General features: G+C 64.1%; 1 protein-coding gene across 12 annotated transcripts; it reads right to left on the reverse strand.

The window, feature by feature from the left end:
- Nucleotides 1–773: 773 nt before the first annotated feature.
- Nucleotides 774–26,347, reverse strand: TERT (telomerase reverse transcriptase). Of its 12 annotated transcripts, XM_086675345.1 has the most exons (16): nucleotides 26,119–26,347; nucleotides 24,714–26,004; nucleotides 20,623–20,818; nucleotides 19,115–19,295; nucleotides 18,431–18,610; nucleotides 17,887–18,045; nucleotides 17,197–17,292; nucleotides 16,488–16,573; nucleotides 15,652–15,765; nucleotides 15,223–15,294; nucleotides 13,171–13,359; nucleotides 9,870–9,996; nucleotides 9,423–9,484; nucleotides 6,346–6,470; nucleotides 5,370–5,507; nucleotides 4,142–4,907 (listed from the first exon to the last, which is right to left on the reverse strand). In XM_086675345.1, exons 1-16 carry the CDS (start codon nucleotides 26,335–26,337, stop codon nucleotides 4,804–4,806), a joined length of 3,339 nt encoding a protein of 1,112 aa, XP_086531471.1. In that variant the 5' UTR covers nucleotides 26,338–26,347; the 3' UTR covers nucleotides 4,142–4,803. The 12 variants fall into 12 exon arrangements, with proteins under 12 accessions (XP_086531450.1, XP_086531468.1, XP_086531471.1 ...); XM_086675342.1 differs by lacking the exon at nucleotides 4,142–4,907 and adding an exon at nucleotides 2,375–2,486 and having other exon boundaries at nucleotides 17,197–17,295; nucleotides 24,714–26,347; XM_086675333.1 differs by having other exon boundaries at nucleotides 17,197–17,295; nucleotides 24,714–26,347.
- Nucleotides 26,348–26,926: the final 579 nt, after the last annotated feature.

Below are 26,926 nucleotides of genomic sequence, written 5' to 3' on the forward strand. Positions count from 1 at the left end.
TCCGCACTGTCCTCCAAATGGGAGAGAGCCTGGTGTCCAGCTCCTGGGGCCCTGCCACCTGGGTGGCCAGATGCTGAGCCCAGCAAGGGAATCCACGGGCAGAAGGACGGGCGGTGGGGGGGGGGGGGGGCGTGTTGCTGTGCAGACATCTCAGGGCCTGTGCAGCCGAGGGCCTGGCACCGTAAGAGTTGAGGGAGCCTGAAGGGTGACCTCCAAGGAAAAGTGGAGGCTGTCCCCATGGTGAGCTTGAAGCGAAGCCTTCGCCCACAGAAGCCCCTTTCTGTGCCTGGAGCACTTGGGTTGTGCGTGGGCAGAGTCTGCTATGAGCGACGTGCGGGGAGCCGTTGCAGAGCGATGGCCCAGCCACTCCCGTCCCAGGATGGGTCCTCCCTGGGTGAGCACAGGCAAGGGCTGGGGTCTGGCTGGAGCCACAGCCAGCGCCAGTGAGTGCTGGCCACTCTCCCGACCTTCTTTCTGAGAAACACTACCCTTTGTCCTTTAAACACTTTCTCAGAGACTCGAATATGTGTTAAGAAGGAACAGAAACAGGTTCCTACTGTTTCCAGAGGAGAGTGGCACCACTCACTGCACACCACGCCTCCTGCAGCCTCCGTGCAGGGGCGCCTCCTCATTTCTCAGCTCCAGCATGCTCACCACCCCCACCGGCCCTCCCATGCACCCCTTCCTCCAACCCCTTCCTTCCATCCATCTATCCATTTCCTCCCTCCCTCCCCCATCTCTGTCCTTCCATTCTTATTTTTTTAAATATTTATTTGTTTATTTTTGAGAGAGAGAGAGTGAGAGCAGGGGAGGGGCAGAGAGGGAGGGAGAGAGAGAACCCCAAGCAGGCTCCTCGCTCAGCATGGACCCCAACACAGAGTTGGAGGAAGGGGTGCACAGGAGGGCACAGGACCCTGGGATTAAGACCTGAGCTGAGATCAAGAATCAGATGTCTAGCCAACTGAGCCACCCAGGTCCTTCCTCCCTCCATTCTTCTATCCAATTCCTCCCTCGCTCCCTCCATCCATTTCCTTCCTCTCCTCCTCCTCCCCTCTCTCTCTCCTCTGACAACACTGTGAACCAGGCATCAGATCTAAGGAGGTGGGCCCCGACACACAGGCTTGCTGTGTGACTTTGCCACAGGAGACCACGGATGGCCTTCCTGTTGTTGGGCAGGACAAACGCTGTCCGGGGTGCTGAAAAGTCCCGGCCGACAAAGTCTCTTGGAGGGTCACAGGGGACCCTGTCCAGGACGCCTGTCGCGGCTGCTCTTGCCCCCTCCCCCACTCCCAAGTGGAGCTGAGTATTACAAAGGATTTAACTCAAGAGTGCCCCCCCCGAAATGTGCCCCAAGTCCCACGGGTAGCTCTGCACCTTGGCCCCCATGCTGCCATCCTGGGCTCGTGGCCCCTTCCTGCCTGGACAAGCCAGTGAGGTCAGCGAGTCTTTTCCCCCCGCGTTTCTCCGCCCTCCTTTCACCCTGTGATCTCCCTGGGTGCACCTGGGTAATTCAGCATGATCTCCCCATCTTGAGGTCAACTGATAAGGTACCTAATCCCACCTGCACACATAATTCCCCTTTGCCATGTCACACAACACTTGCAGGTTCTGGGGTTAGGAAGTAGGTGCTCTTGGGGGGTCGCTACTCCACCTCCTACAGTGCCTGGGCAATTCTGAGGGCACCCAGGTTTGAGAAGCCCTTTACTCTACAGTGTCCTCCACAGCAGCGTATTCACGTGGCCAGGTGCCAAGCACGCACCCAGGGGTATGGCAGTTGAGGGAGGGGCAGGAACCGGGGCTCAAGGGGTAAACCACTCAGCGCTTCGGGGGTCCTGGGGACACCATCTATGTCTCCTCTTGAGCTACTCACCTTGAACTCACCTACTGCACACACGTTTGCAGGGTGCATGAGTGAAAGAGCTTCTCTACATGCAGCTTAGATCTAAGGAAGGCCAGAAAACTGAATTCCTTTGCCTTTTACAAATCCTATTTCCACGTTTCACCTGGAGGAGGTCTGGCAGTGCGCACGGTGGCTTTCGAAAGAGGAAAACCAGGAAGTTTCAGTGACTGAGCCTGACCAAGCACATGTCTTTTCAAGGGTTTAACACTCCAAAACAGATTCGTGATCCTGAGCAAAATGCCGACAAAATACCTGTACCAGAAGACTCTGGTGTGTGTAGAGGATGAGTGGGTGCCATCTTGGGTCTGGTCTGTGACGGAAACGTCAGAACCGGGCCCCTGGCACGTGAGTGGGTGGGGGCCAGCAGCGGGTGCCCAGACGCCCGGTGAGGGGTCCTGGGGGTGTCCCCCGTGTTGGGCAGTCTGTCCTCCCTGTGTTTACAAAGCAAGGGCACCACAGGGCTGGCCGGGGGGGGGGGGTTGGGTGGGGCTCAGTTCTGCACTGCTCACCTCCGGTGTGCTGACGACGTCCTCTCTGGACTTGGGTCGGCCATAAACGTGTCAGCTCAGTCATCTGGATGCTCAGCCTGGCAGCGGCCATAAAGACAATATCCATAAACCCCAACATGAGACACATTCGCTCCTGGATAACTTGGGCTGCATTAGCACCGACCCCGTCCAATGTCCAGTTGATGGTATCCCATCACATCTGTCATGTGGCCCCATCAGGGACACCCTGGAAGAAAGCCTTGGGAACTGCTCGTTTACGGGTATTCCCACTGCTGCGGGGGACAGGGCAGAGAGCCAGCTCCCTGGTGGGGCCCTTTCTTCACAGGCTATGCCCCCTTTGAGCTACCCTCTGCACAATCCTTCCAGCTTTTTCCATCTGTTCAAAGATGTTTGTCCAGCACCCTGCATAGCCCCACATGCACAGCACAGTCCCCACCTGGTGGTCTGCAAGGGCACGTGAGTGTCTCCCACACATGGGCTCATCCTTAATGGACGGGAAGCAGGGCACCCTGAGAAAGCCCACAGCCCCAAGGACAGCACATCCTTTCCTGGGGCACCTCCCAGGGGTTGTGAGCCCGGGGTGGCCTATTGGGTGAGGGTCTGACCAGGGAGGCCAAGGGGCCGGGGCGGGGCTCCTGACCCTCTACTTTCTATGAGTCCTCTCCAGGACCTCTGGTCACTTCCCCGATGGCCTCAGCTGCGTCCCCCATGACCTTGCCCTCTACACACCTCCAAACTCCTAACCCTGACCTTGGAGCCACACTGCCTGCTCTGCCCCGGGGGCCACTCACTGCTTAAAAGATGGCCCCATCCACCCTGAATTGGTTCTCAGCATGGGGTCCCCCATGGCACCAGCCTCATTTAGAACTCCATAAAGGTGCAAATCCCAGGCCTTCCCCAGATTTGCTGAATCAGAAAGTTGGGGTGGGGAATGCCTGTGTGCAGTCACACCCCCAGGACATCTGCCATCTCACCTCCCCGGGTCACCTCTAACTGCTCTGCCTCCCCCAAAAGGTTGTCTGGGGCACCCTGCTGCTGTCCAGCCGGGGAGGCCCGCAGGTGTGTGAGCAGGATCCCCTGTGGAGTTCTCACCCTCGGGGACCCCGCTCAGGCAGCCCAGCCTGCAGAGCCATACGCAGGACACCTGTTCCCAGGCCCCCATGCTGCTGGCCGACGGTCTGCTCTACACGAGCACGGACAGTCCAGCTAAACAGATGTGACTGTACATGAACTAAGGAGCCCCACGGCGGTCAGGATGTGCAAATGGGAGAGTGACAGAGAGAACAGACGAGGGCAGGCGGACAGGCACATCCACTGGCCCAGGTCCAGAACAGGGCTGGATGCAGGGCAGTGGGCTACCACCCACCCCCCAAGCCCCCGTATCATGCCCCCACTGTCCACTCCGAGGAACCCTCTGGAAGGCGCCGATCATGTGGACGCTGAAGCTAGCGGCCAGAGGAGAAACGTGCTTCGAAGTCCCGGTGTCCTGGGCACAGGCCCACCCCCCCCTTCCAGAGCCCATGGTGCGGCCAGAGCCGGCTGAAGACAGGGTGCGTGCTGGGCTGGGGCCTTCCCTACCCAGCCGCACCTGCCCCGGGGAGGCGCCCCTTCCCCCTCCCCCCTTCCACATCCCTGCCCCAGAAGCCCCCTGGGACCCCTGCCAGGCCAAGGACCCCGCACATCATGCAGGGACACAAGTGTAAGTCTCTGTAATTACAGAGATCGGCATGGATACCTCACACAGTGTGTGCTTTAATGCAAACGTGGGAACATTTAAGCCTATGAGAACAAGGGCTCAGAGTGTTCTTCCCGTGGCCCCTAGGAGTCACAGGGGAGGTGGCAGGTGCAGAGGTAGGAGGCCAAGCAGAGGAGCACCCCCAGGATAACCTGGGGCCACCGTGTGCTGAGCAAGGGCCAGCAGGGAAGAGTCCGGAAGTGGGGGGAGGGGCAGGGCAAGGTCACAGGTAGGGGCAGGGATGGGTCTCAAACAGCTGACTGGGCCCTTGGCTTCTGAGGAAGAAAGCTCGATGGGGCACGCATCTGGACGCAGCTCAGGGAAGGAGCCCACATCCACCGCCGAGCACCCCACATGCCTCTCTGCGCCCGCACTCCAGACTGGGGCTGCCCCACAGCAGGGGGTGGGATGGGGGCGTGACAAAGGTCGGGACGTGCTCTATTCAGACGGCCTGACGCCCCAGCCAGGTTCTCCCACCTGCCCCCTCCTTCGGTCAGCAGCTGAGGGACAGGACTCCAATCGCTAGCTGGTGGTGGGTGGGCTCTCTTCCACAAGGACACGGGCACTGGCCTGGCCAGCGGTGCATGGTCAGCTGGCCCCCCCCACCCGTGACGTGGAGCCACGTGGAGCCCGCCCTGGCCTGCCAGGAGGACGGGCCATCAGTCCAAGATGGTCCTGAAGTCTGCGGGCAGGCCCGGGGAGGCTGCTGCCTCCAGGGCATCCAGGGTGACCCTCGGGAGCTGCCGACACAGCTGTGCTTTGGCTGTAAGGGACAAGTGAAATCAGACCGGCCTGGAAGAAACGCCTTCCCCAACCCCGGGCCTCGGGACTCCGCTGAAGGCCAGGCAGGCATGGTCTGTGTGCACAGGCCAGGCTCTGGGCACCAGGTGGGGAGGGCAAGAGGGGCGTTAGGGAAAGACTTGTTGCTGGGGGCCCTGTGCCAGTGTCGGGGCAGGGGCCTGCGGGACTCCCTTGTGGAGGGAGGGGGGCCTCTCCCCACGGACAGCAGGTGTGGGGAGGTGGGGTGGCTGGTGGGTGTCCAGGTCCTGCGGTGAGAAAGAGCCTGCAACCCGGGACACCTGAACCCCATCACCTGGGCTCCAGACCCAGCCACCACCAGTGAGACGTGGAGGGGCCACGCTGCCCGTGCAAGCACATGGGAGGACAGGGCCCTGTGCCTGCCCAGCGGGGCGCTCCAGGGGCTGGTGCTCGCTGTGCCACTCACCCGCCCGGAGCGGTCCCAGAAGACATCTGTAGGTGCTGCTGTGACGAGCCAGCTTGAGCAGGAAGGCGTGCAGGCAGAGCCACCGGGCGGCCTCGGAAGGAAATGGGCCGGAGGCGCCCTTGGCCCCTAGGGACAGCCCTGTGGGGGGGGGGGGGGGGAGACACAGGGACCACTGAGGCCCCGCCCACCCTCTTCCCCTCTGATGTTCCCGATGCCAGCTGGGGTCCCTGCCCCCCACCCCGAGCCCAGGAGCAGGGGCAGAGGCCAGGGGTCAAACAGGTGATTTTGTTTCAAGGACGGCCCCAACACAAGCACCAGGGACCCTAATGGCTGAAATGCTTCCTTCCACTTTCCCGAAGAAACTTGCACAAAACGGAAAACAGCAAGGACCCTGGGGACACGGCTCGGCCTGGGCTGCAGACGGACCAGAACCTTCTGGAGAGGCCACGGGGAGCGGAGACCATCCTTGGGGGTGCCCGGAGGAAGGCCGAGCTGCAGACGGGGAGCCCCAGGCAGAGGCGGGCCAGCGGCCCACGTGGGCGCCCCTCACGTTCCCCTGGGATGGGCAGCCGGTGCGGGGGCCGGCCCCCTGCCGACCCCTGGCCCGCCTTTGCGCAAGTGGCCGGGGAGAGGCGTGAACACGCCCGGGCCTGACGGAGGTGCCCACCAGGAGGAGGCCAGGAATGACCGTCACACTCCCAGCACACAGGACTGCTGCCCTCGGGCAGAGGGCGGCTGAGAGGCCAGTGCGCCGTCCGCAAGGGCCACCGCATCTGCAGGCGGCACGAGCCGGCCTCCCTAAGTCCCCCCCCCCCCCCCCCCAACGACTCCGCTGGCGGCAGGTGCAGCACGGGGGCTCCTGGAGCACACACGGCGCCCGGGATCGGAAGCAGGCGGGCGAGCAGCCTGGGCTTTGCCGGCACCCCGAGTGACCCCCCCCCCGAACCCGCCAGCCGCGCCGGCTCACTGCGCACACCTGTGTTCTTGGCTTTCAGGAGGGAGTAGCAGCGCGACGCGGTGTCCGCGATGACACGGAGGAAAAAGGAGGGGTTCTTCCTCACCGGCTGGTTGAACGGAAACTGGAGCACGCACGCGTGGAACCTGAGTGAGGGACACCGGTCAGCGCGGCGTCCCCTGGCTGCAACGTGCGTGTGCACGCGTGCCCGGCCGGCAGGCACGCGCACGGGCATGTGTGTGCGTGGACGCACGTGCACGCGGCCGACCACACGACAAGGCCTCGCCGGGTGCTCACTGACCACCCGGGCCCCTTCTGCGTGCGCGTCGCCCCACCAGTAACCTGTCTTCACAGGTGTGGCAACCATGTTGGTGTGCGAAATACTTCCTACCCGCAGGAACCGGAAATGGGTTTGGAAGGCACAAATGCCCCAGGGTCAGGGGAGGGGAGCACGGTCCCTGGAGCCCTGGGGGAGGGCCCTGGGGGGAGCACAGTCCCTGGAGCCCAGGGGGAGGGACCTGGGGGGGAGCACGTTCCCTGGAGTCCTGGGGGAGAGCCCTAGAGGGGAGCACAGTCCCTGGAGCCCTGGGGGAGGGCCCTGGGGGGAGCACGGTCCCTGGAGCTCTGGGGGAGAGCCCTAGAGGGGAGCACGGTCCCTAGAGCCCTGGGGGAGGGCACTGGGGGGGAGCACGTTCCCTGGAGTCCTGGGGGAGAGCCCTAGAGGGGAGCACGGTCCCTGGAGCCCTGGGAGAGGGCCCTAGAGGGGAGCACGGTCCCTGGAACCCTGGGGGAGGACACTGGGGGGGAGCACGGTCCCTGGAGCCCTGGGGGAGGACCCTGGGGGGGAGCACGGTCCCTGGAACCCTGGGGGAGGACACTGGGGGGGAGCACGGTCCCTGGAGACCTGGGGGAGGGCCCTGGGGGGAGCGCGGTCCCTGGAGCCCTGGGGGAGGGACCTGGGGGGGAGCACGTTCCCTGGAGTCCTGGGGGAGAGCCCTAGAGGGGAGCACAGTCTCTGGAGCCCTGGGGGAGGGCCCTGGGGGGGAGCACGTTCCCTGGAGTCCTGGGGGAGAGCCCTAGAGGGGAGCACGGTCCCTGGAGCCCTGGGGGAGGGCACTGGGGGGGAGCACAGTCCCTGGAGCCCTGGGAGAGGGCCCTGGGGGGGGGGGAGCACATTCCCTGGAGCCCTGGGGGAGAGCCCTAGAGGGGAGCACGGTCCCTGGAGCCCTGGGGGAGGACACTGGGGGGGAGCACGGTCCCTGGAGCCCTGGGGGAGGACACTGGGGAGGAGCACGGTCCCTGGAGCCCTGGGGGAGGGCCCTGGGGGGAGCGCGGTCCCTGGAGCCCTGGGGGAGGGACCTGGGGGGGAGCGCGGTCCCTGGAGCCCTGGAGGAGAGCCCTAGAGGGGAGCACGGTCCCTGGAGCCCTGGGGGAGGGCCCTGGGGGGAGCACGGTCCCTGGAGCCCTGGGGGAGGGCGCTGGGGGGGAGCACGTTCTGCAGGTGGAGAACCCCTCCTGAGTGGACGCTGCTCTCCCAGCACCTCCAGCCCGACGCCCACCCTCAGCTGTGGAAGGAGCTGGGCCCGAGGGTTCCGATCGGACACTGCACGAGAGGGTCCTGCCCCAAGGGCCACGTGGACACACACGGCCTCGCCCACTCATCACCGGCCAGCCTCACATTTCCACACTCCCGCCCCAGAAAGGGTGGTGTTCTTAGGGCCTCCCACCTGCCACAGCCTCTGTATTTGGAAACGGCTGATGCTTCTGCATGTGGCCAGAGAAGCCATTAGCTCTGGGTACCCGCCGTCTGGGGGCCGCATGTGCCCTCATGAGGAGCACAGAGCTGCCGAGGGTGCCTCGCCTGAACCCAGGATTTGAATATGTTCCCTGGTGGGCAGGTGTCCCGGGCCTGGGCTCACGAAGAACAGGTCCACAAGTGGGGACACGAGAGTGGGGCCCCTCCTTGAGGTACACATGACCTGGCCACCGGGGCGTGGAGCTGGCTGGGGGACTGGCCTGCCCTTGCAGGAAGGCTGCAAAGCAAGGGTGTGTCCACCTCAGTCTTTAGCTGTGTGTGGCGGGACAGGGGGGTGGGGGCACCTTCATGCTTATAGCGAGCACGTTGTCAGAGACCTCGAGGCAGCTCGCCCACGAGAGCAGAGGCAGGGGGTTTGGAAGACGCAGGGAAAGGCAGCATTACAACCACAGAGCACAGGACAGGAGCCCTGAGCGAGGCCCTCCCAGGACACGACGGTGGACGAACGACGGGCAGGCTCTGCCCCCACGGCCGCAAGGGGCACAGGTGCTCTGGGGCCTGGAGGGGGTTTCTGGCAGGAAACCCAGCCACCCAGCCGTGCCCAGTTCCCGTGAGACAGTTGCCTCATTCCACAACAAATACACAACCAGCTAACGCGGACTCAGGGGGGCTCTACACAGATGCTCGGCCCCTGTCTGGCCCCGCGGTGCACACACCCATCTGTCCTGACTGTGGGTAGAGGCTGCCTGCTCCCCTGAGCTGAAGCAAAGCCCGACTTTGCGACCCTGAGGCCAGGGCCGGTGATGTGACCTGAGGCATCGGCACAGCCTGAAGGGGGAAACGTCCCCCCCGCCCCACGACTCAGAAAAGCACAGGCACGGAAGGGATCCACGACTGCCCAGCCACGTCCTCGTTCTCAGCGGGACGACCTGGAAGCTCCCAGGGATGGAGAATGTTCCAGAAGCACATGATCAGTGGGGCGAGAATAACCTCTGGGCTCTTCGGGAGCCACGTCCCACCACCCATTTCCGGGGGACATCAGAGGGCTGTGGACCCTCATCGGTACTGGCCTGATCCTCTCTGAGACCCGAGGCCCCTGCGAGGTCCTGGGTCAGGGCACAGGAGTGGGGACACCCCAGGCCACGCTGGTCACCCCTCACTGCCTGGTGACACAGGCACTTCCCACACTGAGAAGCATCCGTGTACATGCACGAAGCCGAAGCGTGTGCGACTGAAAACTCTGCAGATACTGGGACCCAGAGGGTAGGGTGTGCTCCAGGCCGAGGGAGGTCCAGGGCACAGAGGGTCCTGTGGCATGTGGTGGTGTGGCTGGTGAACCCACCTGTAGGCCTGCAGCAAGAAAATCTTGTAAATGTTTGTATAAACCGTGTGGATGCTGTTTACCTGGGTCACAAAGAAAGAAAAACATTGCAAATGCCTCTGGAACGTCAATTTATGTCACCAGGTCAAATGGAGGCAGAAGGAAGTGGCCTGGGCGGCCCCGCCCTGCCATGGTGGCAGGGGCTGCTGGAGGGAAGGACAGTCAGGGAGGGACGGGACGTGAGCGCCCAGTGGCTCTAGAGCCTGAGCCCCAAGGCCTCGGACCCCCACCCCTCCGTGGGGAGGGACCCAGGTGCCCAGGACGAGGGGCCCAGGCGGGACTCAGGGCATTCATACCCGTGTGTTCACACTCGCACACACACAAACACTCATGTATTTAACACGCGTAGCTCTCAGCGGGCCGGGCTGAGCTCGGGCACCTGCTGGCACCCCCTGGCCGCGGGCTCACCTGCAGATCCAGAAACACAGCGCAGCACTTCAGCCGCATGACCGCAAGCAGCTTGCGACGCATGTTCCTCCCGGGCCTGGTGCCCTGGCTGAAGGTCAGGCTCGAGCGAATGGAGGTCTGGGCGTAACTGCGGCACAGAGGGGAGCCCCTGAGACTCGAGAGCGGGGGCCCCCGAGACTCCAGCCCTCCGCACACGCCAGGCGTGCAGTCGGCCCGCCCGCACCCGGCCCCGCCCGCGTGTGAAGCCAGGGCCGGTGGCAGCGGCAAGACGGCACGAGGACTCAGACAGGGTGGGGCACCCACGCACCACAGGCATCTGGGTCACGGTGCGGGTCATTTACGTGTTTGTTATTGACAAATGGCACACAGCACCAGCAAGATCTGTGCGATTCAACCAACGCATTGACCGCACGCAAGCACGCGCCTTCCTGGGAGAGGGTCCAGGCTGGCTGGGGTCTCGTCAGGCTCGGCCGGGCAGCTGGGGCCTTCAGGCCACAGCCTGGTGCCTTCCGACAGCCCCGAGGGCTTCTCGGAGGAGGAGGTTGCCCCACAGACAGCCTGACCCCTCTGACGTGGTCTCAAGGTGGGAAATGTGGAGGACACGGGCAATGGGAGGAAAGTCACCCACTCGGCAGCAGTGACACCTGTGGGCGTTCCAGCCACACCGCCTCCCTGCACCTGAGCCCCCAAAATGAGCCCTTGACCCGCGTGACATGTGTCCTGGGACGTGTTCCTTTGTACCAGCTTAGGACACACTTATCTCGAGTCCGAGTTCTCATCTTATTAAATGTTATTTGACAGCAATTTTTTAAAAACGTCTATATATTTTCAGAAAGAGAGAGGGGGACAGAACCCCAAGCTGGCTCCGTGCCGTCACCGCAGAGCCTGACTCAGGGCTCGGACCCAGGACCCTGGAATCGTGACCTGAGTTGAAATCAAGAACCAGATGCTTAGTTGACTGAGCCACCCAGGCACCTCTTGACAGCAATTTTAATGGCAGAATAAGGTTTCTTCTTGGTGAGGCATCAACACCTACGCGGCCGCGATTTAGGTCGTTTCGTTGTTAGCTGTGCTAAGTCACGCGGCCCAAACGGTCAGGTGAAACCTCTGATAACATCCAGGAATTTTTTTCTTGAGGACGGGTTTCTGGATGTGCAGTTACCGGGAAAACGTATGACCGTTTCAAGGACCATGATGTGAATTTATTGCTTTCCAGAAAAGTCGGTCCAGTTTGCCCCACCCTCAGGAATGTGCCCACGAGGCTAGCCACAGCACTGCCGAGGGGCCCGAGGGACGGACGGGGCCTGAGCGCCCTAGGTGGGTGGGCAGAGCCTTCCGCCAGGGCCTCCACGGGCTGGTCCCGGCCGACCGCACTCAGGACCGCCGCCCTCTGCTCCGTGCCGGGTGGCTACCGTGGCCTCTTGCTGCCGTCTGCTACAAGCCCCCGCGTCCACCCGTGAAGAGCTCGGTGCACGGAAGCGAGAGTGCTGGAGCCGGGCCCGCGTTCGACTCCCGCTCCCTGCGGCTGGGTGACCCGGGGCAGGTCCCTAACCCGCCCCCGAAGGACATGCCCAAGACGCAGCTGTGGGCCCCAGACATCGGGTTCAGCGAGGACACGTGGCTGCGAGGTGGCCTTCCCTTCCCTGCTCACAGGTGCTCAGAGCTGCTCCCCGCCTCCCCCTGGCCTGAGGCCCACCCAGGCTGCACGCCCCACCCCCGCCCCCGGCACCAGGTAGGGTGGCCTCCACCCACCTGCTGCGCTGGGTCTGCTGTTTTGTCTCCTGGGCTCCAGGTGCCAGGGCTGGGGCCGACTCGCCCAGACATAAAGTCACCCTGGCTCCACCCGCCGCACCAAGGCGAACTCGCCTGTCACCGGGTGTGACTGCCCAGAACCCCCCCCACTCCCCCACCTCGCCTGATCTGGGGTTCGGGGAAGACTGGGAGGTCTGCGTTGTCACTGTCCTTCCCGAAACGGCGCTCACCCTCCTCCTCAGCCCGTCGAGCCCTTGCTTCGAGTGCCGTCGCGGGTTCCCAGGCGCCTCTGCCTCCGCGGCTGGGTCTTTGGGGCTGCTTTTGTGAACGGGCACCTGCTGACAGGGCCTGCGGGAGCAGAGCTGCCCGGCGACACCCACCTGTTCTGGGGCATCGTCCTTACCCAGGGACAGTCCCCGGATGGGATGCTGTCCCCAAAATGGCCATAGCTTCTTGGGGAGCAGGACACTGGCGTGCAGTTTATGACCAAGTGGTGTGGTTGGGGCACAGAGAGCCGGGCAGTGTGATGGGGCCCAGACGGCAAGGGAGGGCCAGAAGCCGGCAACAACCAAAGACAGGGGCGCGGGGGGAGGGGGAGAGGCCAGGGCCCCCCCGGACGGAGCACGGATGAGGGCCGGAGCGAGGGGCGGGGGCAGCAGGGCTGAGGCAGCGGGGAGCGTCTGCACCCGCTTCTCCCCGGAGAGCACCCCTAAAACGGGACCGAGTGTGACCAGGAGTGTTCAAGCCGGGACAGCTGGTCACCAACACAGCAAAGCGGAAGGCCCGCCATCCCCCGCTGCCTTGGAATCTGCAATCTGTACTTTTTATCCATAAAAAGGCAGATTCGTGCATCCACATCCACCTGAGTCTGTGTCCACACCAAGCCCGAGCTCAGCCTGGGAGCTCGCGGGCTCAGGGAAGCTGGCTGTCAGGGGTTCAACTGTGTCCCCAAAATCCATGTGTGGCAGCCCTAACCCACGCGACCCCACGGTCTTTAAGAAGTGATTAAGGCTAGGGCCATAGGCCCAGATCCAACAGGGCCGATGTCCTTAGAGGAAGAAAAAGACACCAGTGACCCTTGAACATGGGGGGCAGGAGGTCCGAGGGGAGAGAGACCTCAGGAGAGACCAGCCCACCCGCACCTGGATCCCAGGCTCACGGTCTCCAGGATGTGAGTGCATGAACACCTGGTTTAGCGGCCCTGCCCGTGGCATTTTTCCCGGCAGCCTGAGGTGCCACGGTATTGTGTCCAGAGCAGCCCCCACGCTCCACGGCCCCGCTCCCGAGGGGTAAAGGCGACCCAGCGAGGCCATGGTGGCCATTACGGCATGTGCCCTGGTCCTAAAGAGACCTGTGCCCAGCAGGTCCCCGCAGAACACACTGGTGACCCCCAAGTCTGCTGCACAAATTCCTGTTGCCAGGAACAAGCCCAGGAAACCGCTCACCTGGCGAGTGCCCACCGCGCCCTCTGAAGCTGGGCACCCCTGGCCTGAGCTCTCGGGGTCACGCGGAGGCAGGAACGGGGAATGCCGACCCGCGTCACACGCACCTGGAGTAGTCGCAGAACACCTCCAGGGTCCGCGTGTCCAGCAGCAAACCGCACCAGGGGAACAGGCAGTGGGCGGGCAGCTGGAGGGGGGCCGCACTGCCCGGGGCGCCGGTGTCCACGGGGAAGTTCACTGCCGTCTTCTGCAAGTTGGCTGTGCAGCCATACTCAGGAACACCGCTGACCAGGGTCCTGGGGCAGAGAGGCCGCATCAGCCACCGGAGGGGGTCTGCAGGCCCCAGCGAGGTGCCCGAGGAAGCCAGGCAGGGCCCTGTTCTGACTCCAGGGGCCCGTGCCCACAGGCTTCTGGGTGAGCGAGGCCAGCGCCCAGAGCAGGGTGGCTGGGCCAGGGAAGGGCTAAGGCTGAAACCTGGGGGATGAGCAGACACCAGACGACCCTGGTCCCAGGTCCCAGGCCCCAGGTCCCAGGTGGGCTGTCAGCTCGGGACCAGCTGACCATGGGGGAGGCGGGGCCCGGGGGGCAGGCCGAGCTCAGGGGCTGAAACCCTCTTGGGGACAGCCAGCCGCGTCCACATGTACAGCTACAGGTCACGGTGTCACAGTGGCGGCTGACAAGGTCCACAACTGTAATATGCCAGTTTTAAAGGAAGTGACTGTCTGCCATGGGGCGGGCTCTGCATCAGGAAGGGCCTGACACACAGGATGGGTGAACCAAGGAGGGAGCGTCTTCCTGAGACCACAGCCCCAGCGCCTGCCCCGTGGACCTCCGGCCTCCAGGCCCACCCACGCCGGTGCCAGGGCTGAATGAATCCTCAAAAATCTCCCCCTGGACACAGGATGTCTACCCCAAGTGGTCTGCATCCTGGGTGGAACCCCGACACACACTGAGCCACCTGCCTGTAGCGTCACCCCTAGAACTTTCTGTGATGGCAGCAGGACCCCGTGCGGAACCCCCAGGCAGCCACTGGCCACGTGTGGCTAAGGAGCTCTTAGAACATGGCTGTGCCTGAGGATCCGAATTTGTCATTGGGCTGAACTCTGAGGAGTGCACATTTGTGGGAATCCTGCCCCGGGCTGCCGGGAACCCCTGTGGGTAGGCTCGGGGTGCAGGGACGCTGCCCAGATGGCTCTGTCCAACGATAGCACAGTGACCGGAGCAAACACCCCTGGGTTTAATGATCTTCTCCTTCTCTGGAAAAGCACACTTGAAAATCAGCCCCGGGGGGCGCCTGGGTGGCGCAGTCGGTTAAGCGTCCGACTTCAGCCAGGTCACGATCTCGCGGTCCGTGAGTTCGAGCCCCGCGTCGGGCTCTGGGCTGATGGCTCAGAGCCTGGAGCCTGTTTCTGATTCTGTGTCTCCCTCTCTCTCTGCCCCTCCCCCGTTCATGCTCTGTCTCTCTCTGTCCCAAAAATAAATAAACGTTGAAAAAAAAAAAAAAATTAAAAAAAAAAAAAAAAAGAAAATCAGCCCCGGATTCCTGGGGCCCCGGAGGGGCAGTGCTGGGGATGCCCTTCCCAAGGCAAGGACCCCAAACTTGAGACTTCACTCTGGAGAAATGAGCCGGCCCCCCACATGTTCACTCTGCAGAAATGAGCCAGCCCCCTACGTGGTCCCAGGCCCCGGAGCACCGTTGAGCCCGCTGTCCCTCCCACGTGGCCTGCAGAGAGAAAGATGCCCCAGGAGCCGTATGGGCAGGTGCAGCCCTCACCTCTGTTCCCTCCGTGTGTGGCACAGCCCCATCGGGGGTGTCCCTGCCCCCTCTGCTGTCTGCCCAGAACAGCGCACACCCTGACTTGCAGGGGGCCTCCGGGGACACAGTCCCCGCCCACCCGGCCACCCAAGCCCGCTTCCCCCCACCCACAGCAGCATGCACGCCTGCCGCCACGCCCGCGGCTCCAGCCCCCTCGGGGCTCAGCGAGCGTGGCTGCCGCCTGGCTCTCAGGACAGCCGGGACAGCGCAGTGCGCCGTTCGCCCGAGGCTGGGGCACTTGGGAGGCACGGCCGCCAGGCGAGAATTACTACTACTCCGCCCGTCGAGTCGGCGAGGGCTCATGAGCCACAGCCGTGCCGTGGGACACGGGCAGCGCCCCTACCTGAGAAAGGCTTGGGCTTGCGCCAGGTGAGGCGTGACCAGCAGGAAGTCGTCCACCAGACGCAGGAGCACCCTACGAGAGGACCGCCCAGCACTGCAGCGGGGGACCCCGTGTCGGGGTTCACCAGGACGGGAACGAAGTAACTCTCTCCAGAGAACCTGACCCAAGGCTCGCACCTCGGGCGGGGCGGGGCGAGGGGGGGGAGGCCGGGCGGCGGCCGGGCTCTGGGGCCAGGGTGCGGCTCCGGTGGGAGCCCGAGCCTTGGCCGCATTCGCAGCAGCTTACGAGCCTGTGTTCACGACCTGCTAGCAAGCACCACCACGTGACCCGACACAAAGACGAGAGGGTGGCCCGTCCGCGTCAAGAGGACCCGAGACACGAGGCGGCTGGAGGCAGGACCACACACACACACACAAAGGGGACCTGTACCCGTCCTGCTGGATCCCGGAAAACAGCCTGCTCTCCATGTCCCCGTAGCACAGGCTGCAGAGCAGAGTGGACAGGATGGAGCCCTGGGGGATCCCCTGACACTGCACGTAGGACCTGGGGGATGGGACGTGGGTAGCGGCGGGTGGCAGCAGGCCACGGTGGGCCTCCTGTACATCCCGCGGACACGCAGGCACGCAGACCTGGGGGCGTGTGAACCGGTCTGTTCACACATGCGATGGCCACAAGGGGCTCGACCCTTTTCGTAAAGATCAGAGCAGACAGCAAGCGGGTGTCACGGGCGTGGCCCTGTCCACGGAGAAAGTCCCCTTCTGACCTCAGTGCCACTCACATGCACGTGCAGGTGCACTTCCTTCGTCAAGGCTCACCTTGCTGTGCACTTGTGAGGGTGCTTTTCAGGAAGATGCTGGCTTATCCTCCTCACGTAGTTACGTTTTAATAAGAACTACGGTCATTCATAACATAACAGCCCCTCCCAGAAAGCTTCCCACCCTTAGTGCACAGGGCGTGGTCCCACGGAAGGTGCCCACCCTCCAGGCCGACCTCCAACGACCTTGGCTGTAAGCCTGAACCCCCAGGACCTGCTCTCAGCAGACACACCCTGGGGTCCTCGTACAATTGCTTACCCAGGGAAGCTAAGTCTTGTTTGCACAGACAGAAAAATTATCTACCAGCATTTAAACGCCAAAGGGCTTCTGGAACCCCAGGAGCCTCGCTTCTGCTATGCCGGCCGAGTGGCCACAGCGCCTGTCCGGACCGTGACCCCACCCAGCACAGAGGGTTTCACAGGACGGGAAGGTGCCAAGGACCCGACTTACTTGCCCCCGATCCTGATGACGTGGTTGTGCACCAGGCGCAGGAAGAGGTGGAAAAGGCTGTGGCCAGTCTCGTTCAGAGAGGAGCTCTGGGGGAACAAAGGGAGACACGGGCGGGCCAGGGCGCGTGACGCACACAGGCAGGTGCACCGTGCCGGACGCTGCTCCGGGTGGCCCGTGGCCCCGGCCGGGCTCCAGCCACGCAGGCCCAGACGGCACGCGTCAGGGTGTGACCTGCATCACCCGGTGGGGCCCCGGCTGCGGAGAAGGGGTCGGGACGTCAGAGCCTCAGTGGGGGGGCCAGCTTGTCCCTGGTAACTGGTTCTGCACCAACCAGTTATGGTTCTGCGTGGGCTGGTCCGTCACCGAGGGCCCCGCACTCAGGAACAGCCCCTGCTTACATGCAGGAAAAACGGGTTCCCACTAGGTGGTCGATCCCAGGTGGGGCTACAGAGCAAGTCCGACTTGTCCCAAGGAAGGGGGCACCTGTTCCTTCAGCCTTGGTCAAAGCTGAGGGGAGGGACGTCTAGCAAACTGGGCTGCAGCAGAGAACCTGGCCAGGTGGGAAAGGGAGACAGGCAGCCACAGGCAGCTACAAGCCTCCGCCAGTGTGGTTCACTAAGAGGCTGCCCTGGGGGCTCCTCCGGCCTGACGGCGGCCTCAGCCACGTCCACGCCCCACGCTGGCAGCGAGCTGCGTGCCTGACCCCCACCTGCTCGATGACCACGGCATCCCTCAGGGAGCTTGTCTCCTGTAGATGCTCCACGAACTGTCTCATGTAAGGCTGGAGGTCCACGAAGGTGGACACCTGCTGGCAAAGAGGAGGGGGCGTGAGACGGGTGCACACCCCCCGGGGCCGGGAGACCTAGTCGCAATGAGGGGCAGGCAGGCCGTCTGACAGTGGAGGTTGGGAACGGCCCCGGGAGCAGGTCACGGCCACAGACCACAGAACAGCCCCTTGGTCACCCCCTGACAACTGAGGCCATGCCGAAGGAAGCCGCTGGGGGTCCAGTCTTTGGGGGCAGCCCGCCTTCCCGAGACGCCTCTGTCGTGGCAGGTGGAGCCCGAGCGGATGGCGGTTGGGGTCCGGGGCCACCTAAGCAGCCAGGATGGACGGGGGCAGGTCCGGGGAGGAGGGACTTCAGGGAAACGAGCCGATGCCGTGATTCCCTCCGGAGTCCTACCAACCCTCAGTGCTAGGTGCCCGAGGGGCTTGCTCCGGCTGCACAGGGGCAATGACCACAGCCCGTAGCTGCCACCTGGGGCCTGGAGGGAGGAAGCCAGGTGAGCACAGGGGGCAGCGGTGGGAGGAGGGGGCTCCCCGGTGAGCACAGGGGCCTGGGAAGAAACACCCGCACCACAGACACCCTCGGTGTGGAACACAGGCCCCTCTGGGTCTTACGTGTCTTTTGAAGGACTTGCGGACGTGCCCCTGGGCAGTTCTCTGGACCACTGCATACTGGCGCACGCAGTACGTGTTTTCTTGAGGCCTGATCACGTTGGCAATCACCTCCACCAGCTTGTCCTGAGGGAGGGCATCGTAGGCCCCCGTCACGTCCACCTGTGTGGGAATGGAGGTGTCTGTTTACAGCTGCTCATGTGCTCACCCGGCCCCCGGGGTTCCCAGGTCCTGCCATCAGCAGACCCAGGTAAGAGACCCTGATGCCCACTGACAGCCCCCATTGCCCCCGCACACACCTGTCCCGTGGCCCCCAGACTCGGCACCCCAGCGGAGGCCTGCGTCCTTCCAGGTTCCCCGAGATGTGATGTGGCTCCACCGAGGGGCGCCTCACTGGGGCGAACGCAGGGGCCTGAAGGCCAGCCGCTCCCACCCCCTGGCCAGAGCCCACGGTGCAGGGCCAGCTGGTGGGGGGGCCGCTCCCATGGGCCTCGTGTCCCCGGCTGGCTCTCCCTCTGGTACGGTGGGACCGGAGCCAGGTGCCCACCTTGACAAAGTACAGCTGGGGCGCTGGGTCCTGAGCCCGCACGCGCAGCACAAAGCTACGCCAGACCCTGTGGATGTCGTCCATGCCCAGCACAGAGGCCCCTAGGAGGCTGGGCCGCCGGGCCCGCTCGTAGTTCAGCACACTGAACAGGTTCTTCACTTGCGAGGTGAGGTGCCGGACCTGTGGGGCCAGCCAGGCACACGGGCAGCATCATCAGAGAACTCCAGGCAAAAGGGGGCCCGGGTCGGACCTCCCCGCCCCCACCTACCGGGCCCCCAGAGAGGAGGCGGCTCCCTGCCTCTGCACGTCCCCTCACCCACCCAGCGCCCAGAAGGGCCAGATGGCCGATCCCACCATGCCCCACCCCCAGCCCCTGGGGCCTCCCTGGGACCTGTCCCACGATCCTGGAAACTACGTATACAAACTGCAGCTGGTGACAGGGCTCACCCTTCACCTGCTGAGCCCCCGGCCACAGATGGGGGGTGGGGGGACACCTTGGGCATCTCCTAAGACAGGCCTGCCACTGAGCTCCTTCTCCACACCTGGATGGATGGCCCACCCGTGGTGCTCTGCCCTCCTGTGGATCTGGCAATGCCACAGGCCCCTCTCTGGGCCTCCTGTCGGCCTCAAAACCAAGCTGGGGTTTAAATGCACTTTGCTTAGAAATGAAACAATAGCGATGACCTTCTTGTCTCTGCGGAACGTTCTGGCTCCCACAACGTAGTCCATGTTCACGATTGGCCGAAGCCCACCGGGCTTGGGGAGGAAGCGGAGTTTGGATGTCAGCAGAGTGGGTCTGGCTTCCTGGTGTCTCCTGACCTCTGCTTCTGACAGTTCTCGAAGATGCACACTATTGAAGTGTTGTCTGAAACAGAGAACCTCGTGGGATACAGCTCAACAGCCCTGCCAGAGCCCAGGGTGGGCAAGCCTGGAAGAGAGCACCAGTGCTGGCATGTTGGCACAGTCAGGCGCCCAGCAACCCAGGACGCTGTGGCTGTGGCCGTGGCCGGCTGCCTGCTGGAGCGCCCTCCCACCGAGGGTGCCAGGACACCTGCTTCCTTCCAGCACAGAGCCGCCAGTGGCACAGGCTGGGACCAGGTGGGACCTTTGGGCAAGGGTAGGGGGAGGCAGTGACTGGTGTGGCCCCCACAGGGGAAGAGAATCATCTCTCTGTGGACCTGTTGGCTCGTCACCTGTGACCTTCACCCTTTCCCTCAAAACCACCCACAGGCAGGGGCAGGTGCTCCCTGGGCTGGTGGCCCACCCAGCCCACCGTGGTAGTCACATGCCCCCCCGGGGCAGGGGGATGGTTTCCACAGTCCCCGCAAGAAGCCTCAATGGCTGCTTTGGGTCTGGTACCAGGAAATATTTAAGTTATTAAATAGGCCGTGCTGTCTATTAACTCAAACCTACGATAAAGGCCTCCAGACCCTCTTCCAGATGCAGGAGGACACGGGCCCCAGCGCCACGTGGCTCAGGGGACTCCGGCCCAGCCTCCTCCGCAGAAGACATCTTGACTCAGGTCGTGGGCTTGACCCACATGCCAGACACGGCTCAGCACCCCTGGTCCCGCCATTAGGGTCCTTGCCAAGGCCCGAGAGGACGCTGGGCACATCGGCCGGGCTGCAGAGATGCAGGGCTCGGGTTTCCAACAGTCACGCCATCCCCTGACCGGACCCCGTCCAGCCTACGTTCACCACAATCCTTCAGTCCTTTACATAAAACAGCCTCTGGGCAGCGGAGACAGATGTAGCAGCCACTTGGAGGCCACTCAAGCGGGAGCTTACTGCGTCGGGGCAGTTTCACAAAGATGCCTCTGTCCCCAGACACTTCCCCCAGGTATGTCGTCAAATAGGCCAGGTTTTACCAACTTGTGACACAGTCCCATTTATTCTGTGTGAACTAAAACAGAATCTGAGCCGTAGGCCAGGGGTGAGCCAACAACCTGCCTGTACGGTTGTTTCCGCTCGGCACAAACTTGTGCTTTTGAGACCCTAGAGCCCAGCTGGCCCAAACTCTGACTCCACAGGTAAGCGGCGGCGGGAGGGGGCTGGTGCCAGGAGTCTGTGCCCAGCGTGGCTCCCCCGGCAAGGGGCCCGCAGGGAGCCCAGAGCCCGCTGGGTGGGCAGGACTCGGGACTCTCATCTGCACGGACCAGACGAGACACGACCGAGTGACGCTGACTAAGACACCTGATTCCTATGCTCTGCAACTGGCTCCAGATACTCTTCCGGTAGAAGAAGAGCCGGTTCTTCTGAAACGTGGTTTCCGTGACGTAAAAAAAGGACTTGAGCAGCTCAACCACGTACGTGCCCATCAACCAGCACAGGAGCTTGGCCAGGACCTCCTCTCTGCGGCGGTGTTCGGCGGCTGGGACACAGCGGGCCCCTGAAACGGGAAAAGGCACAGAACCCGGCCTCGGCCTCGCGCTCGGTGAGCTCCCCTCGCTGGCACTGCCCGTGGCGGCCACCACTGGCTGCTTGAAAGGGGGCGGGGGGCCTGGGACGCAGCCAGAGGAGGGGCGCGCGTCAGTGATGATGCTCCTCGCGATCATGCGCTGAGGGGAGAATGTTCTGGGCACGCTGGGCTTTAAGAAAAGACGTCAGTAGGGGCGCCTGGGTGACTCAGTCGGTGAAGCATCTGACTTCCGCTCAGGTCACGATCTCGCGGTCCGTGAGTTCGAGCCCCGCATCGGGCTCTGTGCTGACGGCTCAGAGCCTGGAGCCTGTTTCAGATTCTGTGTCTCCCTCTCTCTCTGACCCACCCCGTTCATGCTCTATCTCTCTCTGTCTCAAAAATAAATAAACGTTTAAAAAAAAATTTTTTTTTTAATTAAAAAAAAAAAAAAAGAAAAGACATCAGCAGATTAGCTCCACCTCTCGTTTACTTTGTAACGTGGCTACCAGAAAGCCGAACTACCCGTGCCTCCGTTACGTTTCTACCGGCCAGAGATGACGAGGCTCCATCATCAGTCCCGGCTTACAAGCAGGGTGACGGAGAAGCAGAGACGTGCTCTCCACACGGTGATGCACGGACGCTAAGCGGCATCACCAGCCGCAGCAGGACCCAGAAATGCCTGCGGTTTCCCAGGCTGAACCTGCGAAGGTTCAGACAAGCAGAGGTGGCCACACAGGAGCTAAGGGCGGCCAGACGCCGTGGGGCCGCGAACACTCACACGGGGCTGGGGACGCACACCGGGGCCCCCTTGCCTCCTCGGGACGCACGCCAGGGGCCCAGGGACATGAACCAGGGCCCCCCACCCTGTGGGACGCACAGCAGGGGACGTGCACCCAGAAACATCACGAGTAGGTCTCACAGGGTGAGAGGCGGTGGCATGTATACGGCTGGGGGCTTCACCACCAATAACTGACACAGAAGAAACCGTAAAGGAGAAGAAAGGGGGTCCAGAAGCTGGTCTGGGACAGAGGACACAACGGTGAAAGAGGGCAGGGCGGGGGACAAAGCTCGCCCACACTGACCACAGAGCACACAACGACCCCCAGCTTGGGACAGAACTAAGGCAGTGGGGAAACCGAGGTGGGGGTTAGGCCCTTGTGCTGCTCAGGGGGAGGGAAACCGAGAAGACGCAGAGCACGGGGGCAGACCGGGAAGGAGGACCCGCGTGGGAAAGGCGGCCGGATCGGGAAGAAAGGGGGGGCATCCAGGCTCAACTGTGGTCACGGGAAAGACACGAGAGCCTGCAGGCCAGTGGCAGAGATCACCAGGCTGGACGGCAGGGAGGATGAACACTCCAGCTGGTGCTGCTGGTCTGAGCCAAACCACGAGGCCGTGGGAGGGCCAGGCACGAGCTGCAACGGATCAGAAGTGTGCACGAGGCAAGCACCCTTCCAGAGAGAGCCAGCGGGCGCCCTGCAGGCACGAACACACACTTCAAGGGAACAGGCACTCGGAGGCGATCGTCAGGGACATCAGGATTCTGAAATGTGCTCCCACCTGATAAAACCTACAAGCCCACCCCCGAGGACGCCCACACCCCCATCAGCGCCTCCCCTCGGGGAGGGAGACGCCTGGGGCACAAGCACCACAACCTGCCGCGGGCGACCAGCTGCCCACGGAACACACGTCTGCACACGGAACACGTGTCTGCACAGCTTCAGAGAAATGGGTCTAACACACACACTGCTGCACAGCTCCTGTTGTCAATAAAACCAGTAACAAGCAGCTGAATAACTGGCCGATGGAGACTGAAATGGGAACACGATGCATCACGTGGAAACCTGGGGCACAGCTAAGGCACAGCCAGGAGGGAATCACAGCCGCTCACCCCTGAGAAGTTAGGAAGGGAGTCCGGGTGGCCCTGGGGGAAGGTGGGATGCGGCCCCCAGAGACCCAGCTGAGCCGGTGAGGCCCTGAGACAGCATTTTCTACTCCAAGGGTCAAAGGGGCCCCGGCGGGGGGTGGGGGGCACACTCCCACCCACAGTTAGGAAAAGCCATCGCGTGGTCACAGAGAAGTCAACGGGACGGGATGACGGGAGCAAAGCACAGCCTACAAGAGCCACGTGAGCCCAGGGTAAGGAGACAAGGGCAGCCGCCAGCCCATGGTAGGTTCCGGGGAACAGGCAGTGAGTGGGAGGTGCTGAGGCACCTCCAGAGTTTCCACCAGGAATTCACTGTGTGACGTCTAGCAACACCCGGAGGCGGACGTGGACAGCCCGGCCGTCTGGCCACCAGGGATGGGGACCAGGTTTCTGACGGGAGTCAGTAGGCAGGACAATGGTCAGGGCTGGCTTGACAGAGGCCAGGGAGCCCGGGAGCTGCGAACTGAGCACCTGCACAGAGGAAGGGGTGCTCCAGCAGTGGGGGGGGGGGGTGCAGGGGGTGAGAAGACACGACCGCCAGAGCAGAGCTTAGAGACCAAGGCTGTTCCTGCATCGTTTATCCGGCCCGGTGGGCAACTGGTGCGACCACAGCCTTGGGAAGGAGCAGATGGCCAGAGCCACAGCTCGAGTGTGCAGGGACACAGGGAGGTGCAGGGGCTCGGCCCCCCCCTCCCCAGGGGAGCACCAGCCCCCTTCCGTGTGCGGTGCACAGAGGCAAGGCAGACCTCGTGTGAAGCTGGGACGGAGCCACAGAACTCAACCCTTTGCACAAAGTGAGCCACGGCCCGAGAGCGCAAGCCCTGTGGAGGCTTGTCCGAGGGTGCCGGACCCTTCGAGGCCCATCCACGTGGCACGGGGCAGGGAGCCGCTGGTTATGGATACATCAGCACGTCAGGCGAGAACGTTCTAGAGGTCTGCCGTGTGACAGCACGCTTACGCTCGGCAGTGTCTCCTGCACAGTTATTTGTCGGGAGAACAGGCCGCTGCTGTGTGTTGTTCTCCCAGTTTCAAAAAAAACAACTTACAAACCCAACTTATCAGAAGGTCGCCCTGGCTGCCTGCCAGCAGCTGGCCCCAGAGCCTCCAGGGAACTGCCCCCCGCAGAGGCCACTGGAAGGGAGGTCTTTGGAGATGGCCAGCCCTCCCCACCACCGGAGCCTGCGACATACAGCCCAGCTGCCAACCTCCGCAGTCTTCTTCGATCTAGACGTCTGGGAGCCCGGGAGAGGCCAAGTGGCAGACACCCGGTCTGTCCTGGCTGGTCCCTGGCACTCCGGGCACCGGTGTGCCGAGGAGGAGGGTGCTGGCCGGCGGGGGGGCTGGATGGTGGCTGGACGGGAGAAAACTCAACATCAAGCCCAGACAACGAAAGCGGGAGGGAGGCCGCGGGCCCAGCTTCAGAGTCAAGGCCCCACAGGCAGCCCACTTCCCTGAGGCAGGAGAGCACCCCGCTGCTCCCCGGGGACCCCCTTGTTCCAAAAGATGGGGCTGGGGCCCCATCCTCCTCCGCCAGCCCTGCCTTGGCGTTCGGACCCGCATGCTGGCTGAGCGGATGTGTGTGGAAACCCTGGAGCCTCATCTCCCGCCCCCAGAGGAGCGGACTCTCATCCCAGCGGCCACTCCTATCCGTGCGGCGCCGTTTCAAGGTGCTAAACCTTGAAGTCAAAAAGGACGACGAACAACGTGCAGGTACGCTCGTGAGAGCTTCTGGACACTTCCGTCTGTTGCCATAGCCCTGCCCGTGTGTGTGTCACATCTGATCACCGCTTGTCCCTGGCACCCAGGGCCTGCCTGAATCCGTCAGAACCTCGAAGGTGCATGCAAACAGGCCGGGAGGGGGTCCGAGGTGGAGTCAGGTGGACCGCCCACCTCAGGCAGGAATCCCCTGTGCGGGAAGGCTGGGAGGGGTCCAGCAGGCACCTGCTCGCCCGGGCTCCTCACCTGGGCTCCCGCGCAGCCAGGCACAGTCCTGCACCCGCATCTTCCAGGTCAGCTCCTGCAGCGAGAGCTTAGCGTGCTTCCCCAGGGAGACGAACTTCTTCACGTTCCTCAAGAAGCGGCGCCGGTTGTGCCCGGAGCCCCAGAGTCCAGCGGGCACGAGCCTGCACAGGCAGGCCCGCAGGAAAGCGTACACTTGCCAGGGGCTGCTGTGCTGCCGGAGAAGCTGGAGCAGGCCTCCGGGGGCTCCCGGGGGCCGCCCCAGGGCGCAGCCGCCCGCCCCCCGGCCGGCCCGGTCGCTAGACCCCTCCGCAGGGGCCGGGGCTCGAAGCGGGCAGTGCGTCCTGAGGAGCGCGTCGTAGGGGCACCGGGCGTGGTTGGCAAGCAGCTCTCGGAACAGGGGCCGCATCCGCCAGTAGCGAGCGGGCAGGCGGCGAGTCCTGCGGGCAGCCCCTGGCCGCGGAGACTTAGAGCCCAGAAAGATGGCCTCCAGGAGTGTCCGGGCCCCTGTCAGGCTAGGCTGCAGGGCACTGAGCAGGAAGGAGGGGCGCAGCCGCTCCTTGCCTCCCGGGCAGTAGAGGAAGTGCTTGGTCTCAGGGTGTGATAGGTGTGATAGGGGCACGCCCCGGGGCCGAGACAGCTGTGCGCTTGCTGCGGAGGTGAGCCGAGTCCCAGGGGGCCCTCCCTCCCCGGAGTTGGCCTCCGCCGCGGCCCTGGCAGATGTCACTGCGCCAGGTTCGCCGCCACTCAGCCCGTGGGCCCTGCCCGGGGGGGCCCGGGAAGACGGCCTGTCTGGCCCCCGCTCGGGCTCTGGGGTCACGTCGTGCCTGGGCCTCTTGGCTAGAGGCGGGCTGCTCCCGCCGCCACCCCGACGCCGCCTCGCGCCCGCGTTTCGGGCCTGGCGCGTGGGTCTGAGGTCCATCCGGGTCCCAGGCCGGTGGCCGGAGGTGGCGAGGGGCCGAGTGGCGGCAGGTGCACAGAGGTCGTAGAGCGGCGGCCCGCACACCTGATAGGCGCAACTCGGGGCCACCAGAAGGTAGAGCGCGCAGCGCGTCAGCAGGTGGGCGAGCACATCGTCGCCCACACGGCGCAGCAGCAGCCCCCAGGCGCCGCTGCCGCGCAGGGTCTCGGTTACCGTGTTGGGCAGGTAGCTGCGCACGCTGGTCGTGAAGGCCACTGGCGGCCCGCCGCGGGCCCCGTCCAGCAGGGCGAAGCCGAACGCCAGCACGTTCCTGGCGCCGCGTTCGCAGAGCCTCTGCACCACCCTGGCCACCAGCTCCTTGAGGCAGGACACCTGCGGGGTGGAGGGGTCCTGAGGTGCTGGGGACGGAGGCGCCCCGGGGCCTGAGCGCGCAGCCCTCCCTCTCCCACCCCGGCAGGCCCGAGCGGGGTCCCCAGGGCAGCCCACCTGGCGGAAGGACGGGCCGACGGGGGCCGGCCGCGCGTCCCAGGGCACGCACACCAGGCACTGGGCCACCAGCGCGCGAAAGGCCGCCGGGTCCCCGCGCCGCACGAGCCGCCGGCCTTGCGGCCCCAGGCGCCGCATGAAGGTAGCCAAGGGCAGCACCTCGCGGTAGCGGCCACGCAGCAGGGCGCGCACCGCTCTGCACCTGGGCGCGCGCGGCATGGTCGGGGAGGGGCGGGGTCCGCGGGAGGAAGGGGCGGGCCCGGAGGGGGGGGTGAGGGTGTCGGTGCGAAGAGGCGGGGCTTCGCGGAGGAAGGGGCGGGGCCTGGCCGGGGAGGCGCCTTTCGGGGTGTTCGCACCAAGGTGTGGCGAGTCCCCTGCTTCCCTTGACCGCAGCCTCCCCGCCCAGGGACCACGAGCCCTTCCAGGACGCTGCGGTCCCAGCGAGGGTCGCACAGTGGGCAGCGATGGAGTCAGGGGGATCACCTGGGGAGTACCCCGGGGGGAGCCCTAACGTGGGCCACCTGGTGCGCGCTCAGCGCCTCTTGAGAGGGGCCTGTGGTTTGTCACTGTCACGTAGGCCGTGGCCCAGGCACTGAGCTGGGGCTCCAGCCGGGGGTGGGAGTGGGGTGGAAGGAGCAGGGTTGCAAATGTGCGAAGATGCGCAAGGACCAAGGTCGTCAGCGCTGGTCCACGTGGGCCTGGGGGGTAGCTGAGGGCGGTGGGCAGTGAGCTGGTGGCGGCAGCACTTAGCTGCTGGCACGGCCGCCTCCTGACCTGAGCTGTGGGCTTTCTTTTTCAGGTTCTTAGG

This window comes from Puma concolor, chromosome A1, assembly GCF_028749965.1.
Source record: "Puma concolor isolate L17-30 chromosome A1, mPumCon1.1.hap2, whole genome shotgun sequence".
Classification (NCBI taxonomy): Eukaryota; Metazoa; Chordata; class Mammalia; order Carnivora; family Felidae; genus Puma; species Puma concolor.